Source organism: Neoarius graeffei, chromosome 11 (assembly GCF_027579695.1).
Source record: "Neoarius graeffei isolate fNeoGra1 chromosome 11, fNeoGra1.pri, whole genome shotgun sequence".
NCBI classification, from domain to species: domain Eukaryota; kingdom Metazoa; phylum Chordata; class Actinopteri; order Siluriformes; family Ariidae; genus Neoarius; species Neoarius graeffei.
In genome coordinates, this window is record NC_083579.1 from 38875962 (window position 1) to 38894077 (window position 18116).

The 18116-nt window shown below is 44.0% G+C and overlaps 2 protein-coding genes across 4 annotated transcripts; one reads left to right on the plus strand and one right to left on the minus strand.

The window, feature by feature from the left end:
• Positions 1-14814, minus strand: ttc7b (tetratricopeptide repeat domain 7B). 3 transcript variants are annotated; one of them, XM_060933856.1, is made up of 21 exons: positions 14614-14814; positions 14068-14222; positions 12839-13007; positions 12587-12711; positions 12247-12368; positions 12034-12112; positions 9205-9374; positions 9049-9112; positions 6778-6915; positions 6557-6640; positions 4100-4204; positions 3881-3998; positions 3739-3796; positions 3451-3523; positions 3172-3332; positions 2574-2690; positions 2380-2477; positions 1926-2093; positions 989-1126; positions 676-878; positions 1-565 (listed from the first exon to the last, which is right to left on the minus strand). In XM_060933856.1, exons 1-21 carry the CDS (start codon positions 14732-14734, stop codon positions 344-346), a joined length of 2688 nt encoding a protein of 895 aa, XP_060789839.1. In that variant the 5' UTR covers positions 14735-14814; the 3' UTR covers positions 1-343. The 3 variants fall into 3 exon arrangements, with proteins under 3 accessions (XP_060789839.1, XP_060789837.1, XP_060789838.1); XM_060933854.1 differs by lacking the exon at positions 1926-2093 and having other exon boundaries at positions 14614-14813; XM_060933855.1 differs by lacking the exons at positions 1-565; positions 676-878; positions 989-1126 and having other exon boundaries at positions 1133-2093.
• Positions 14815-14835: 21 nt separating this feature from the next.
• On the plus strand, positions 14836-17949 carry mrpl57 (mitochondrial ribosomal protein L57). Its single transcript, XM_060933857.1, has 2 exons — positions 14836-14945; positions 17574-17949. The coding sequence occupies exon 2, from the start codon at positions 17575-17577 to the stop codon at positions 17881-17883; it is 309 nt and encodes a 102-aa protein (XP_060789840.1). The 5' UTR covers positions 14836-14945; position 17574; the 3' UTR covers positions 17884-17949.
• The last annotated feature ends 167 nt before the right edge of the window (positions 17950-18116 follow it).

An 18116-nucleotide genomic window follows, 5' to 3' on the forward strand; every position in this document is an offset into this window, starting at 1 on the left:
TGTATCTGAACTCTTTTATAGAGTATTATGGTCATATCATGAACATGATGCAGAAGTTCATTAATACTGGCACCCATCAAACTTAATGACCTTTATACATCCAGGACCTGTGTGTTTAAATATTTATTATATATAGTTCATATTTACAAAACATGAATATTCATGAATAAACAGTGCCTCACACATGCATCAGGGATTAGTAACTGTGTGTTTTTTAGGGTTATACAGAACAGCACTTTCACATGAACACAATATATTTAGGAGCTTCAATAGACAGAGAGAACTAACACTGTACAGGAGTGTTCAAAGGTGGTGGTGGTTGGGGGGGGTGCATGTACACACATCAGAGTGCACGGGGCAGGATGGTGAAAGGCATAATGGGATTGCTGGCCTCCAGCTGCAATGCAGTGAGGAAGCACTCAGAAGCTGCAGCCATGTTGCCCTGAGCCTGCAGCACTTCAGCGAGACTGTGCCAGCCTGAGTGAGACGAGGAACACAGCTGTACGGCTTCACACAGAACCTTCTCTGCTAATGAGAACCTCTGGAGCTGGTACAGAACACCGCCCTACACACACACACACACACACGTTATTTACCTAATTGGGGTCCCTGCTCTGAAAGTGATGATTAAGCTGAGGGTTGTTACGTCAACCAATCAGACCACAGATGTCTCACCAGTCTCTGCATGCTGCGGATGTGGGCGGGACTTATAGCCAGAGCTTCCTCATAGCAGCGCTTAGCATCCTCCAAGTTTCCTCTAAGCTCGGCCACTTGGCCCTTCATGAACAGGACGTTATGGGATGTCGGGAACAGACTCGCTGCCTCCTGAGTGCATGCCATTGCTTCGGCCGGCTTCATCATCCCAATATACACCTCCGCTACACACACCAAATAAAATCATCACCACGTTTGGTAGACTTGGTCAACTTAACATTCATTGGCTCTGATGCCTCTGTGTGTGTGTGTGTGTGTGTGTGTGTGTGTGTACCTGCATGTAGCCAGATCTGAGCGAGGGTCATCCAGGGGTGCAGGGGTCCATGTTTAGGGGTGCTGCTCTGCAGAGAAGAAGCTTCAGACAGAGCCTGCTCCACTCGCGATGCTGCTACTGATGGAGCATGCACTGAGCCTGAGGGGGACACACACACACACACAGTGTTTGAAAGACTGACTTCCAAACAATTCATTAATTTTATATGAATCGGAAGAATTGATCTGCAAGCAAATCAAAGAATCAAATTATGTTATTATGGTAAATCATATCAATCAGAACCAACTGACAATGTTTAGCAGAGTTAACATCACTTGAATGAGTAGTGTGAAGAATTTAAATCAAATGGTTATGGTGTGTCAAATGAATTAACACAGTTCAAGTCACTCAAAAAAATGGAGGAGTTTGAGTAAAATGAGTCTCTGTCTACTGAGGTTCTGCTGAGAGTCTGGGCTGAATTGAACTTTTATATCTAACACTGCTTCCTGATACACTTCATCCACCTGATGTTTGAAAGTAGTGTGTGTATATGTTCTACAATATACATATCCCATAATGCATTGCACTGGAGTATGTTGGTTTCTAAATGCAGCAGTACGTTACGGCATAGGCGAAAGCATTTCTCAGACCGGCTCCTTAGATATTAAAAAGTAGTATTTTGGAAACAGCTAGGTTATAGTGAATCATCTGAATCAAATCTAGCACTGTTTGTGCTACTCAGGAAGTTCAGAGAATCAAGTCTATAAGGTGAGTGAATCAAATCATGCAAATGTACTTCAGACTGGTAGTTTGAAAGAATAAGTTACTAAAGTGAGCTGCAATGCTTATTGCGAGCACAAGCACAGGTAACACACACACAGGAAGAGTGAGGAACATCCTCTACATGCACTTGCGTGCGTGCGCGAGTGCAAACACACACACATGCACAGTGTGTTACTAGCAGAGGACAGGCGTTGGCGGGGGAAGTGGTCACAGAAAACATGGCCAGCAGGGTCACTCCGGGGCAGAGGAGAAGTATGATAGAAGGATGAGAGAGGAAAAAAAGGAGATGGAGTAGATGGAGATGAAGGCTGTGACATCAGTGAGGAGGAGGAGGAGGCAGAAGCTAGGAATAAAACACACATGTCACAGGAAATAAATTAAACTCATAAGATAGAAGGAATAACTGAACTAAAACAAACAAACAGGCCATATAACAGTGAGAGCACAATGACTCACTCACACCTAAGACTGAGGGAGAGTATAACAACCATGTGCACTTCTATTAATGTAAAGAACACCAGTGAAAAATAAACACTGAACAGTGTTTAATCACAGGGGGGCGCTGTCTCATACTGAATGACAAACTTCAAACTGCCAGTGTGTGTGTGTGTGTGTGTGTATATACATACCTGTCTCTGGGTCACTGAAGTCTGGGAGTGTGACAGTGTTCAGTTGCCTCCGATCAGCCACAGCCCTGTCCAAAAGACTGCTGCCCCGCCCTGAATCACTGCGCGCGCACACACACTTTCTGCGTCATCACCTGATCACGTAACCATGCTTATTTAGTTGGCCGACTTTGTGTGTGTATGACAGAGTAACACACCTGGGGTTGGTAAGGTTGTAGCAGGACTTCCAGATCTGCAGCATGTGTTTACAGGTAAGCAGAGCTTCTTCAGGCCCACGACACAAAGTCTCCAACTTCACCTTTGTGAAGAGCAACCTGAACACACACACACACACACACTTACTTTACAGGTCACCGTGGAAACCTAGTGGATAGGGATGTTACAGATGTTTAAGTTCTGTTCTGCCCTCTAGTGGACACAGCTGTTACCTGCAGATGTATAAATGGTACACAGGGGTGTGTGTGTGTGTGTGTGTGTGTGTGTGTGAGAACAAGGACACTCATGCTGCCACAGCATCGGTATGCACACATGTAATCGTGTGTGTGTGTGTTTTATATACTACTGAGGACCAAATGTCCTCACAAGGATAGTAAAATCGGACAATTTCAACCTTGTGGGGACATTCAGATGGTCCCCACAAGGAAACTGAAAAAAAATTAAAGAGCCAAAAAGTTCCTTTTCATCCCTGAGGTTAAGGTTAGGTGCAGGCAGAGCATTTATTAACTGCAATGATATCAATGGAAGGTCTTCACAAGGATAGTGAGACAAACGTGTGTGTGTGTGTGTGTGTCTCACATGAAGTTCTCAGGGTATTCACTAAGGGCCATCTCGATGATGTTAAGGGCATCGTGGTAGTGCTTCTGAGCAGACAGCAGCAGAGCCAGGAGGTGTAGTGAGTGAACATCATCCCCCTGCAGCTGGAGAGCCTGTCGCACATACCCCAATGCCTCGGGGATCTAACACACACACACACACAGAGCAACAATTTCTCTTCAAAACTTGTTCCATGTCCAAACTGGTAGATAATGCATGCACACACGCACGCGCGCGCGCACACACACACACACACATTACCTGGCGAGACACTGCAAGCTGCAGAGCCAGGTAGAACACAGCCAGGTGATCTGTAGGAGCAAGAGACTGAGCTCTGACACACACACACGCACGCACACAAATATTAGTTCACCATGGCACACACCCAATTTCCTACATAGGCTACACACTCACACTGCATTATCCACACTTTTTCGACATTAAAATACTAATTCACTACTCCACCATTCTGTCGTATTAATGACTTCATTGTTAAATAAATAAGCTTGTAATAGTGAGTGTGTAACGAGAGTGTAAAAGCATCAGCACCTCTGAAATGCTCCCAGAGCTTTCTTCTGATACTCTTCCTGTACACCCCTCAGAGAAGCTGCAAAGACACACACAATTAAGGATCAGCTGAGACAGGTTTGTTGTGAATTATGGTTGGTTTTGTGCGTGTGTGTGTGCTCACCATCCGTAGCTTTGAGGCTATAGACGAGGCCGAGTGCGAGGTAACCCTTTGCCCTGAACTCTGCTGCTTTATCCTGCATGTCTATAACCATTTGAGCAAAACACTCACCCTCATCTAGCTACACACACACACACACACACACACACACACAAAATGTCAATCATTCTCCTCCCTACATTAGTGTACTATGTAGTGAACAGGGAGTTATTTGGGACTGACCCAGTGCAGGTTTCCTATACACAGCTTCACAGCGAGCAGAGGGATAGTGGCATCATCCGGCTTCAGACGCATACACTCCTTCAACACCTTCACTGCCCGCGCAGACTGTACGTATACACACACACACACACACACAGAGTCACAAATACTGGGAAACGCACATTGTTCTTGATGGTATTTATTAGTGTGCTTGCTCAAGCACACAGCAGCTGTCTTATTCTGCCTTATTCCGACACGTTTTTTGGATCCACTACTCCTCCTAGGGTGTTCGAGATAGAGACACCGTTCCAACTCTGAGACGACTGGCCCGAAGTGGTGTAGCGTGCTTGTATACAGCTTTTGGATCAACATGCCCGTTCTCTTGTTCTTGTCGTTTTTCTTTTGTTTTTTTCCCCATAGAGAACGAATAGGGCTCATGAATCGAATTGTCCTACTCGGACATGCTCCATCGCAGATGCACCAAACCTCATGTGATACTTCAGGCCAACTCCCCCGACACATACATGCAATCAGTTCTGACCCACACTCATATTTTTCCTTTCTTTTTGCTCATCCCTTTTTCCTCCATAGGCTTGCATTGATTTTTGGCCCAATTGAAAATGAATGCTGTTTCAGGAGAAAAACTTTCACTCTCCATCAATTTTTTTAACCAAGTGACCAAACTTCAAGAAACTTCACTTGATGCCTCAGGCCAAGTCCCCGCACAGATCCATCCCCTCATCTGAGACCTGCACTCGTCTTTTCCTTGGTTTTCACACATCTCTTTTTACCTCCATAGGCTTCCATTGATTTTTGGCCCCATTCAAATGAATGGAGTTTTGCTCAGTAACACTTCACCACACATCCACCAAACTTCATACGGCACCTCAGGCCAAATCACCCATCACACACATGATATCGGTTCTGACCCGCACTTGTCTTTGTCTTGCCTTTCATCCGTCCATTTTTTCTCCATTTTGCCGCTAATCAATGGAAGCTTGACTGAGTCATTCCTCCCTTCCCCCATAGGTGATGATGCATTTGGCAAGGATCTGCTCATTTGAGACTTTGACAGCAAATCAACTTCAACTCAATGGCCACTTTATTAGGAATACTTACACACACACACACGATAGCAATTAGCATATAAGCATTCACGTGTTACCATGCTAGCTGTTAGCATGTTACCCATTACGATATCATGCCTGCTGTTAGCTCGCGAGTTGTTAGCATGTTCACCATTAGCATGTCATCATGAGAGCTGTTAACATGTTAGGATTAGCATGGTAGCATGCAGAGTTCGCATGTTTGCTGTTAGCGAGTTCACCTGAGCATGTTAGCATGCTAACTGTTAGCATGTCACCCTCAGTGTGTTAGCATGCTAAAAGTTAACATACTAGCCATTAGCATGTTAGCCTGTTAGCTGTTAGCATGATAGCTGTCAGCATATTAGCCTTAAAGTGTTAGAATTTTAACAAATAGCATGTTAATCTTTTTTTTTCGTTTCCGTTTCCGGTTGAGAGTACGTCGTGCGCATTCTGGCTGCCGCTTCTCACCAGAGCTTTTTTAATTTTATTTTCTTTCTTTTTCAATTTTCATTTTTTTTCTGTGTGTTTGTGTAGTTTGATGTTTGAGTGTTTTGTCCGCCGGTTGTGGTGTAGCTCCGGACCCAGTTTTGGGTGTTGGTTTCCCTCCAGGCTTTGGGTCGCTGTGGGTGATGCCTGTGCTCCCAGCTGTGGACTGCAGTGAGCTCATTGCTCATTTTACATCGTGGTTGTCCAGCGCTCTGCGCTTTAATGCTTGGCGTGATGTTCCGAGCGATGTTGCTTGGTGGCGTCACGGCGGCTGTGCAGGCGGTTTGGGACACACCAGCGCTCTGTGTGGCGGAGCTTCTCTGCTCGCTTTGTGGATCCACGGCGTGGTGTTGAGCGATGTTGCTGACGGCGTCACGGCGGCTGTGCTGGAGATGTGGGACTCGTTTTCGTGCGCCTTTTGGTGGGACTGTGGCTGCTACACCACTGGAATTACATCCTGACCCCTACTTGGTGGACTTTTTACTTTTTATTATTTATTCATTTTATTTATTATTTTATTATTATTTTTTCCTTTATTTTTTATTTATTTATTTTTTTCTTTGTTTATAATTGTAAAGCGTCCTTGGGTTTCTTGAAAGGCGCTATATAAATTCAACTTATTATTATTATTATTATAATAATGCTAGCTGTTAGCATGTTAGTATGCTAACTGTTAACATGTTAGTATGCTAACTGTTAGCATGCTAGTTGTTAGCATGTTGGCATTAGCATGTTGGCATGCTAGCTTTTAACATGCTAGCATGATTGCTGTTCTGCTACAGCTCAGCAAGCACACTTTGCATCTTCTCTGCGCAAATACAGTCTAGTTTGATTGTTCATCTTGTGCGTGTTTGTAACCTATAATACACTGTAGTGTTTAGAACACAGCCAGAATCAGACTCACCTTTCCTGCTGCCATCAGCGAGAGCGCCAACTGGTACCACAGGTGGAACTCCTCAAACGCAAACTTCATCGCTCTCTCCAAGCACTGAAACACACAAAATCCTGTATCTCACAGTTTCACAAAGGTGTGTTGTTTAAGTCTGAATAAAAACAACAGTGAAGTGTTGTGGCCTGGTAGGTGGGACTGACGTGTTGCCATAGTGATAAAAGGCGGGGCCTTACCTCAGAGAGCATCTCATACTGACCACGTCGTCCCAGAGCGATGGTGAGCAGGTCATACACTACAGATGCACTCTGGAGACTCAACACCCGATCAGCACTGTGCTCAGGTATACGACTCAACACTGCATCTCTGTTAGCCTGCAAGTATGCATGTGTGTGCACACATACAAACACACACACCTTGTCTGAGTTGCAACAGCACACAACAAAGGAGCTGCAGAAGGTTGGAGCCCAGGGCGCAGAAGCTGAAGGTTACAGCTTCACAGCCAGTGACCACAGACACACACACTACAGCTCCACACATGTACAGGCATGAGTGTTCCAGGCAGAGTGACATATGACACACATCAGAGTGACTCATATAGATAAAAACAAACAGCAGATAATAAACAGGAACCACCACAATGCTAATGTTTCGTTTCACTCTTGTGAACAGATTTACGTAGAAGACTTCATACCAGAGAGAAAAGCACTCACGTTGGGAGGAAGATGGGGGAAAAAAAAAAAAGCAACACACGGACAATATCGTTTTTCATTTCTCACACACTGAAAAGAAAAACCTTCACTGTTTACACTGGCAGTGAAAAATGATTAGCAGGAGTTTGAACAAAACACTGACTTCGTGTCAGAAATGAATGCAATTCCTGCTGCAGTGCATTTCACCTGGATGTGTGCTGCAGTCGTGTGACAATGAAATGTGATCATTGTCTAATACAGCTGTAACCTGCACTTGGGGATGTGGCTGTAATCGGGAGAGGTTCCTAAACGCGTCATTACGCAAGAGGCGCCGTCAGAGAAACAGTTTACAGTTTCTCACCGTATCTTCATTTCTACTGCACCGAGTCTTTAATCATCACACTTTATGACAAACATTAGGGATGAGCGAGTACAGCATTATCTGTATCTGTATCCGTACTCGGAGTGGGTGGGGCCTAACCCGGAAGTGAGGGATTTAGTCCGGAAGTGGGTCTGGTTGTCTTGAAACGGGCGGGGCTTTAACCAGTATGTTATTTTAAGCATGCAATTGATATGGGTTGATCAGAAATTGTTATATTTATTGCTGATTAGAAAACTATTTACAGAACAGCATCAGCATTGAGCTTCAGATCAATGGTTTTAATCACGATAGCAAACGAACTATTTACAGAACAAGTTTTGCAACAATGAATACAACACATGCGGTTGCAATTATGAAATGAAATGAACAAGAGTTTTCATACTCAACATAACTTTCTTTTTTTAACTTTTAATTTTTTTTATGATCAGTGTGGTTTTTTTTTTGGTTCTTTTTAATTTTTTTTATTTCCACACCAGGTGTGTGTGTGTGTGTGTGTGTGTGTGTAGCTTAATTTGTAATATTATTTATACCACTATTACCTAGAAAGTGTCAGACACTCAGTGCGTGAAGTAAAATAAAACTGGTTAGAGCCAACTGACGGTTTAAAAAAAAACAAAAAACTCCGACGACCGGCAGAGAGAGAGAGAGAGTGTGTGTGTGTGTGTGTAGCTTAATTTGTAATACTTATACCACTACTACCTTTATTTTTACATGAATTACAGCAAGAAAGTGTCAGACACTCAATGCGTGAAGTAAAAACCCCCCTGTTTTTAACCGACGGTTAAAAAAAGAAAGAAAAAAATCTCCGACAGGCAGAGACGCAACGCGAGTCGCTTTCTACCAAGCACCACGTCTGAACGAACCCACGTTTACCAGAACTCTACTGGCTATAAGTAAGTACAAACTGAAATAAAAACAAACTTGAAGCTGAAGAAACCCGAAACGTTAACGGAAAAGAGCCGCGAACCTGAGTGACTGAGGGAGAGATAGAGAGCTGTTCTCTGTGTGAGTGAGCAGAGCGGTGTGTGTAGGGGAGGGGTGCTGTGACGCTGTGTGAGGATTTTCATTCAGTCCGAGCACAGATATTGACTCGTATAATACTCGTACTCGGCAAAAGTGCTTTACCCGTACCGGATACTTGTTTCAGCCGAGTATCCGGCTCAACTCTAACAAACATGTTAATGAGTTTAAAAATACTCACATAACACTCCCACTGTACTCGCAGTGTACTCACACAGGACTCATTGTACTCACGGCATGACCTTGTGTCAATAATGAAAAACCATACTGTACATGTATTGCATTTCACGCTTCCCCCACAGGATTACTGCTTTTCTGTTTGGCACAGAATCTTCTCCCATACAGGTTTACCACACACACACACACACACACACACACACACACACACACACACACACACACACACAACTCACCATAGATTCACTAATAAGTAACAGCAGCAGAGCTTCTTCGGTGTTCTCTTGAGGACAAAACAGACTGAAAAGAAAAAACCCACACACAGATGATCACTAATCATTCTGACACACAGCAGTAAACACACATTGCGTGTGTGTGCATGCATGTCGTACTTCTCGCCCGAGTAGATGCGTGCTCGGCGGGGCAGTGTGTACTCGGTGTGTGTGTGCGTACACTGCGGTTCATCAAGTGGAGACTGTGCAGGCGGATCCTCCAAAGGACTCCAATAACTCTGTTCACACATCCCTCTGAGCAGGATCTCTGCCAGCTGACGCGCTATGGTCTAAACACCCCCACACACACACACACACACACACACACACACACACAGACCAAACATTGTCAAAAGGACAGAAAGAAAGAGTCAGTGAGAGAAAAAGTCAGACAGACTGTTAGGTTTATATAAGTATTATTCTTGACCAAGAAGGCAGTAATTATTAATTATTATTAATTATTAAGTAATTTATTAAAATGGTGACAAAATTAAGGATTAACTTAAGGTTCAGTTAAAAATGACCTTCTGTCTCGGCTGGACATTGTTTGGGAACATGTGTATTTTTGATCAGAGATGTGTCTGAACGACGCCAAGGTCTGTTTTGATGTCAGATCGACCCACACACACTTTAATGTTGGATGTAATGGTAGCCTTATTGCTGAACAAAGAGTTAAGACTCTTATATTATATTTTTATAGTATAGTTATAGTATATATTATTATAGTATATATTATAGTATATATTACTTATAGTATATTTTAGAGCTTTTTAAGATCCTTTATTATTTTGGACTATTGCATATACTATGGCAGTGATTTTAAACTGTTCCTGTGTAGCCTGACCTTCGTCCAGTGGAGAAGAACACTTCTTTGTTAGACCAAACATAGTCTTTGTTTAAAACATTGTCGTAAAAACATCTCACGCGCTTTGACGTGCGTAAATGAAATTGCTGAAATATTATTTTGCTTATGATTGAAGGTTTCATTCACACACACATACGGAATTAAGATGGAATTAAGACCTAGCACATAGACACAGATATCAAAATGATGTCACTCACTCACACCCTCCCATAGACACACACACACACACACACACACACACACACCCCTCTCTGAGGTCACATACAAACACACACACATTTGACAGACACAATAGCCGTTTGGAGAGATTATGATTTGTTATAAAAGGTGTTTGTAATCTTTCATCTTTGACGAAGTGACTGTGCGAATAAACTGGCATGTGAACTCTCTGGTGTTCCCTTGTCTGTTTCTCTCGACCTGATCATTCTCGTCCTCGGATCCGAGGGGGCTCATGAAGGAATCGGGGTCTCTTTCTGGGTGAACCCCAACACAGACAGACAGACAGACAGACAGACAGAGGGAGACAGTAAGACAGAGGAACAAAGACAGAAAGAGAACGAGAGAGAGAGGTGATAGTGACAGACAGCTGCACTTTAATACATGGGAAAATAAACTACTGCAGACTGAAACGTCTCTCCAAAGGTCATTCCTGCAATCCCTCCTTCCAGGACCTGGACCTAAGCCCCACCCCTTGTCTAAATGTTCCTTGGTGATTGGCTGGCAGGACAAGTCAAAGGTGCAGTTGGACTGTTCACCACCAACACTACAGCCACTATCAGATGATCTTCATCTCATGCTTCAGTCGTCCACTCCTGCTGGACTGACCATTAGATATTTTCATGCTTCATCTTCTCACTCTCACTAGTCAGAAATTCACATCACTGTGATGTCATCACATACACCTGATTAGTAGTATGCTGGAATTCAACAGGTGTTGGAGGGAGACTTACCGCACTCCCACAGCTTCATCTGACCAAACACCTAGTGCCTACATCTCCTGGATCAGCTCAGCAAGGATGGACAAACAGGTCAATGGTCAGAAGCCTCTAACTATAAATAAAACACCAAACCTGTCTCACTGATGGTCCCAAAAAGAGCCAATGATGCCCCTTTTCCACCAAAGTAGTTCCAGGGCTGGTTCGGGGCCAGTGCTTAGTTTGGAACCGGGTTTTCTGTTTCCACTGACAAAGAACTGGCTCTGGGGCCAGAAAAACCGGTTCCAGGCTAGCACCAACTCTCTGCTGGGCCAGAGGAAAGAACCGCTTACGTCAGTGGGGGGGCGGAGTTGTTAAGACCAACAACAATAACAAGACCGCGAAAGATCGCCATTTTTAAGCGACGAGAAGCAGCAGCTGTACAAACGCGAAGTCATCCATTATTATTGTTGTTGTTGTTGCTGCTGCTGCTTCTTCCGTGTTGTTTTTGCTTCGATATTCGCGCCAAGGTTTATGCAAACGTAGCGACGTAACTGACGTATACAGCGACGTAATGATGTGGCTTCCCTTAGCACCGCGAGCTATGGAAAAGCAAACTGGTTCTCAGCTGGCTCGCAAGTTGAACGAGTTGTGAACCAGCACCGGCCCCGAACCAGCCCTGGAACTGATTTGGTGGAAAAGGGGTATGAGAGGTCAGGGTTCCGACCTGGTTACTGTAGGTAATGTGGACCCCGGTTCATTCAAGAACACCACAACACAACTTAGCTTTCACTACCACTGAGCCACCTGAAGTCCCAGAGGACAATACTGCTCTGCCGACCTACAGCGCCACCCAGAGTCCCAGAGAACGGCACCACCCCGCCTACCTACAGCGCTGCCTGGAGTCCCGGAGAACGGCACCACTCCACCTCCTGGATTTCTGGAGGATGGCATCATGCCACCTGTCTACAGCGCTGCCTGGAGTCCCGGAAAATGGCACCACTCCACCTACCTACAGAGCCACCTGGATTTCTGGAGGATGCAGATACGTGCATGTTGCCCATACCGTGGCTCCTGTTTGGTTCTTGGTCAGACTGACATGTTCTGTGTCCTTACCAACATGTAACTGCTATACACACTGCATATATAAAGAAACACACACACACTGACCATACGAAGGTTCTGTGTGGTTCTCGTTTCCACAGCACGGAGAATCTCTCGAAACCGTCCGACACCTCGCGTCAGATTACTGAAACACACACAATATGAAATGTCAGATCAACTCACAGTCATCCACATGCTAAAATGTGATCAAATAGACTTTAATATAATAAATATATTAAAGTAGATAACCAAAACACACACACACAAATGCATACACACCCATTCTTGAAGTGGATAACGTGAGCACGTTGGAGGCCCGTCTCCAGAAAGAAGCCAAGTTCCTGTTCCTGTGAGATGGGGCCAGGTTTGGGACTGCGGTTCTGCATTCCAGCACTTAGAGCCTGTGTGTGTTGAGAGATCATCATCATCATCAATACATTGACAAGTGCCTAAAGTTCAGGATCATTGAGCAACACTAAAATTATTACACTTCAAAAGCTCATGTGAACCAATCACCCTTAACAAGCAGCAGTAGGCTCTAGGTTAAAAGTTATCTAGGCAGAGATGTGAAGTGCACACTCAGATTAAAGTGTGCTAGTTTTCTAAGTGAACAAAGGACCTTCTCAGCTTCCTGTAGGTAGAGCAGAGCGATATCTCCTGACTTCTCGTAGCAGGTGAGGATCTCCTGATCTCGCTCAGCACTAGATGGTGGACAGGTGGTAGACAGTTTCTCCAGACACAAACCTGCAGGAGATAACACCACTAGTGCAGTCCTCACAGGCTGAGCTTACACACCAACCGCACGACTCAATAATTTCTATCATAGAATCCACGATAGTGTGCATGTGTGTGTGTATGTGTGCACGCTCACCTTTGGTGGCATAGGCTTCAGCAATCATGGCTAGGCGGTAAATTGGAGCACTGTTCAGCTGCATATCATCCAAGTTCACATGGTTGAAGTGAGTAAGAGCCTCGCTGTATTCACCTTCCACATAACACAATTTTCCCATCAGCACATTGGCCTCCTGCTGCAGCTCTGGCTGTGTCACACAACACACACTCCATCAGTGACAAATACAGAGCTTTGCTCCAACCCTGAACCAGCAAACCACAGGGTGTGTCCCAAATCACACAATATTCACTAAAGAGTGCAGATCAAACTGAAAGGACAATATTCACATGACTTGTATAGACTCATAATGCACTGCACTTGTCGCTACACTGAGACTCACCTGGAGGTTCCCTCGCTGTAGGGTGTTAGTGAGGTGTGTGGAGTGTGTATTGTAGTTGAATTGAGACTCACCCGGAGGTCCCCTTGCTGTAGGGTGTTAGTGAGGTGTGTATAGTGCAGCCTTTCTCAACCGGGGTGCCGTCAAAAAATTATATATTCTAACATTGAAATAAATAAAATGAATTAAAATTCCAAAAAACGACAGTTACACTAGGCGGCACGGTGGTGTAGTGGTTAGCGCTGTCACCTCACAGCAAGAAGGTCCTGGGTTCGAGCCCCGGGGCCGGCGAGGGCCTTTCTGTGTGGAGTTTGCATGTTCTCCCCGTGTCAGCGTGGGTTTCCTCCGGGTGCTCCGGTTTCCCCCACAGTCCAAAGACATGCAGGTTAGGTTAACTGGTGACTCTAAATTGACCGTAGGTGTGAATGGTTGTCTGTGTCTATGTGTCAGCCCTGTGATGACCTGGCGACTTGTCCAGGGTGTACCCCGCCTTTCGCCCGTAGTCAGCTGGGATAGGCTCCAGCTTGCCTGTGACCCTGTAGAACAGGATAAAGCAGCTAGAGATAATGAGATGAGATGAGATAGTTACACTAATGCAGATCATCGCCGCCTCATGCATCATCAAAATTTGTCTCACGGCCCCCTTTCCCAGGTCACAACATCACTGCCGGGGTCAGCGTAACTGTGTATATTTTATATGGGGGTGCCTTGAGAATTTGCATACTTCTGAAGGACGCCGTGACTGAAAAAAGGTTGAGAAACGCTGGTGTAGTGTGTATTGTAGTTAAATTGAGACTCACCTGAAGGTTCCCTTGCTGTAAGGTGTTAGTGAGGTGTGTATAGTGTGTATTGTAGTTGAATTGGGACTCACCCGGAGATTCCCTCGCTGTAGGGCATTAGTGAGGTGCGAGCGGGCATCAGTCAGCGGGGGTCTAGCTGTTCGGGGGCTGCAGTTCTGCTTTAGTGGGTTCTCTTTCAGGAACTGTTGCAACTTCATTTCACCTAATAACAACTCACCCACATCATCTATATACATATACACACACACACACACACACACACACACACACACACACAGTGTGATCTTTAACTTTAATCTCACATTAAATAGCACACTTTTAGCCTTAATACTGGAAGCACGAAGTGTTTATAGCCAGTAAATGATTTTTCACTCAGGAAACAAACTGTACAATCATAACATGACGTCACAAACCCGGAAGTACTGTAAACTACCTAGCTGTGTTTCTGAATGAACTCTGAGCTTCTAAATGTCTTATATTAAACACACACAGCCCATTTACATTCCTAAAAGCAAATACAGCTCGAAATGTTGCTATATAAAATTCAGAAACGATTTTTTTATACATTCATCTCGACTCTCAACATGCTAACATGCTAATGGTATGAAATCACATACCGATTGAAATGAGTTTAGCAGAAAGCTGCCGTACGAGCTCGGGGATTTTGTCCCACTGTCCCTCTGAGCGACATCTCTCTATTTCTGTCTCTATTCGCGAGCCGGATTTTCGCGCTGTCATGATGTTTATTCTGTGGCTGTGTCTCGGAGCCGCAGTGATCTATAATTGCGCTGCACCTCCACACCTGCGCGGGGCGCTACTGAGCCGCACGGATGCCTCAGCAGGCGCGGTGCATTGTGGGAATGGACGCTGTGGTTATAGAGGATGCTAACGTGTGCTAGCTGAACCGCAGGAAGGAAAAACATAACACAGAAAGAATATTCATTTAAAGGTGCGTTATATTTAAATAATCTGATTTATTGTTCATCTGTGTCACTGAGCTAAAGTTTCTCGATAAATGTTTCCATGATTATTATTAGTATTATTTTATAGTGATGAAGGTGACACAAACTGAATGGTAGAATAATAATGTATTATTATTATTAAAAATGTTATAGGATGTTAGTCATGAAGATTACACCATCCATTTCAAAGGGAAATTTTTACGAGGTTTTCTTTAATAGCTTAAGAAGTATAAATTGAGAAAAATGAAAATAGCTTAGATTAAAGGGAAACTTAGTGATTTTTTTTTAAACATGGGCCCAGTTCAATTCCTATCTCTTCTGGGTACAAATTTGTACAAGATTTTTTTTTTTTTGGGGGGGTAGGGTTAGAATGCAATAACTGGCAACTGCAAAACGGCTATAGAATATAATCCTATGGGGCAATCATCCACATCAAAGTAAACCACTTGTTTTGACTACTGACCGGTTCCTCATGTTATTATAAGTGTCTGACATCATTACCTCAATAACTAAGTAAACCTGTAGAAAATGACTAATAAAACAATAACTTTCTCTCTGATGCAGTGCCTGTAGCTGATTATCACATGGGGGCTGTTTACTGACTCACATAAATAGGGACAGCCATTGAAATCAAACGCCTCATCTGTATCGTCTTATCAGCGAAACATACAAGCATTACTTTGGAAATTCATCTTCGTGAATTCTGTATGACTTTTTGTAAACATCAGAAAACAGCCCCTGTGGAATATCCGTCCATTATCTGTAGCCGCTTATCCTGTTCTACAGGGTCACAGGCAAACTGGAGCTGACTATGGGCGAGAGACGGGGTACACCCTGGACAAGTCGCCAGGTCATCGCAGGGCTGACACATAGAGACAAACAACCGTTCACACTCGTACTCATACCTACGGTCAGTTTAGAGCCACCAATTAGCCTAACCTGCATGTCTTTGTGTGGGTTTCCCCCCACAGTCTAGACACGGGGAGAATATGCAAACTCCACACAGAAAGGCCCTCGCCGGCTGCTTGGCTCGAACCCAGGACCTTCTTGCTCTGAAGCGACAGCGCTAACCACTACACCACTGTGGAATAATCCACTATTAATCCATAATAATCCACTGAATGGGGTGTTGCTGTTTCCTTGCAGTTATTGAACAAGAACACTTTATTCATTACATGTACACCGAAGCACAGTGAAAATCAACCCATCTGAAACACTTAAACCATCTGAAGCAGTGAACACACGTGTGACAATGAGAACACGCATATACCCAAAGCAGTGGGCAGCTATGCTACAGTGCCCAGGGAGCAGTTGGGGGTTTGGTGCCTTGCCCAAGTGCACCCCATCTTAACCTAACCGCATGTCTTTGGACTGTCCTGGTAACCGGAGCACCTGGAGGAAACCCACACAGACACAGGGAGAACATGCGAAAACCACACAGAAAGGCCCCTTTCGGCCTCTGGGCTCAAACCCAGAACCTTCTTGCTATGAGTCGATAGTGCTAATCACTGCACCACCGTGCTGCCTTGAGGTAAACAGACACAGGTGTCTCTCTGTACGGATCCTTCCATGGTGTCAGACACTTATAATAACACGATGAGCCTGTCAGTGGCAAAAACTAGTGCCTTATTTTGACGTGGATGATTGCCCCATACGATTACATTGTATCGCCATTTTGTGGTGACTGATTTTGATTGCTTTTGTTCCTAGTAAAAATTTGAATGCAAAAAGATGAGAAAATAGGACCCAGGTTAAAAAATTCTGAAATTTTATTTGTCATTTACAAGGCCTGTACAGCAAAGTTTAATGTAGAAGTTTCTACGTTCTTGAGGAATTATTTGCAGAAAATCAATTAGAAGGAAAAAAGGGAATAATAAGAAGCCTAGAAGAAACATATACTGTTTGCTTTGCTGTAGTGATGTTTTCTGTAAGATTTTTTTTGCTTTGCTTTTCAAGCACTATAATAAATACAAATAGAACAATCAGGATACAATATTGGAATGTGGTTGGGTGCAATATTTACTTAGAGAAGCAGCGGATAAAATGGAACAGTGGAAATGTCTAATAATAGCAAAATGAATAATGTGCTTAAGGTGACATTTAACATAGCTATTTCATAGTCTAATGGCCTGCAAATAAAAACAGTGTAAGCTTGGACAGTTGGTACCAGATGGTATTCTGATGAACAGGTTGTGAGCTGTATGAGTGAAATCCTGTGTAATATAGTGAGCCTTCCTCAGGCAGTGTGTCTAATAGATTTTCTCCAAGTTCCGGAGTTTGCTGCCTGTAAATCTCTCAGTTGTGACTGTGGATATGCATATTTAAGATACACAGAATGCCTTAAGTGTTTATCTGAAATACAATTCTTCTACTACAGTAGAACTGCTCTATAAACATAATAAAACAATTAAAAAGCTACAGTTTGTATAAAAAAAAAATCTGAAGTTTAGGCTTCTGTTTATATTTTTCTGGCTCTGAAATTAACCCCATCCATCAGGAGCTCTGCCCCTTTTCTTGAATCTGTTTCTAATCTGTTTCTTATTTCTTCCTTCTTTATGTTTTCTGTAATGAGCACAAATTGAGGTGTTCTCGCTCTGTTCTGTCTCTGTGTTCAGGATGTTCCTGACTCTGGCTCTGATGCGGAAGGGAATTCCAGGCCGACAGTGGATTGGGAAATGGCGCAGACCACGCCACGTCACCTGGCAGATGAAGCGGAACATGGTGGAGCGACTGGAGCGCGAGGCTCAGAATGAGTACTGGCTGAGCCGACCTTACCTGACCCTGGAGCAGGAGAGAGGCCACGCCCAAGCTCGCCGCAAACTTGTCTGGGAGACCATCCGCAATGCGCGCCAGTCTGCCTTCCCCCAGCACACCTCCATAACTGAACACCTGCAGCACCTCAACATTACTCGCACCTGGAGATAACACACACACACACACACACACACACACACGGAATGTTTTCTTAATAAAGTACTGGTCCACTGTTAACGGTTGTGTCTGTTTCTTTTAAATGCAGCTTGCAGTGTGTGTGTCTCAGTCTCAAATTTGACAGACACTTGATGTGAAGCCTTAGAAAAAAAAGTATAAAAATATAATTTATGTAACATTTTAGTGTGTCAAGTTTAATATCTGGTGTTCTTTAATTATTATATTTA

Excerpts from the sequence above, each read along its gene's own strand:
- mrpl57 (XM_060933857.1), top strand. The coding sequence starts at position 17,575 with ATGTTCCTGACTCTGGCTCTGATGCGGAAGGGAATTCCAGGCCGACAG.
- ttc7b (XM_060933856.1), bottom strand. The coding sequence starts at position 14,734 with ATGACAGCGCGAAAATCCGGCTCGCGAATAGAGACAGAAATAGAGAGA. Across the intron at positions 9,375-12,033 it reads CCACACAGAACCTTCGTATG|ACCATAGCGCGTCAGCTGGC; the intron begins GTCAGTGTGTGT and ends GGGGGTGTTTAG. Across the intron at positions 3,333-3,450 it reads AGCTTGCAGTGTCTCGCCAG|ATCCCCGAGGCATTGGGGTA; the intron begins GTAATGTGTGTG and ends TGTGTGTGTTAG.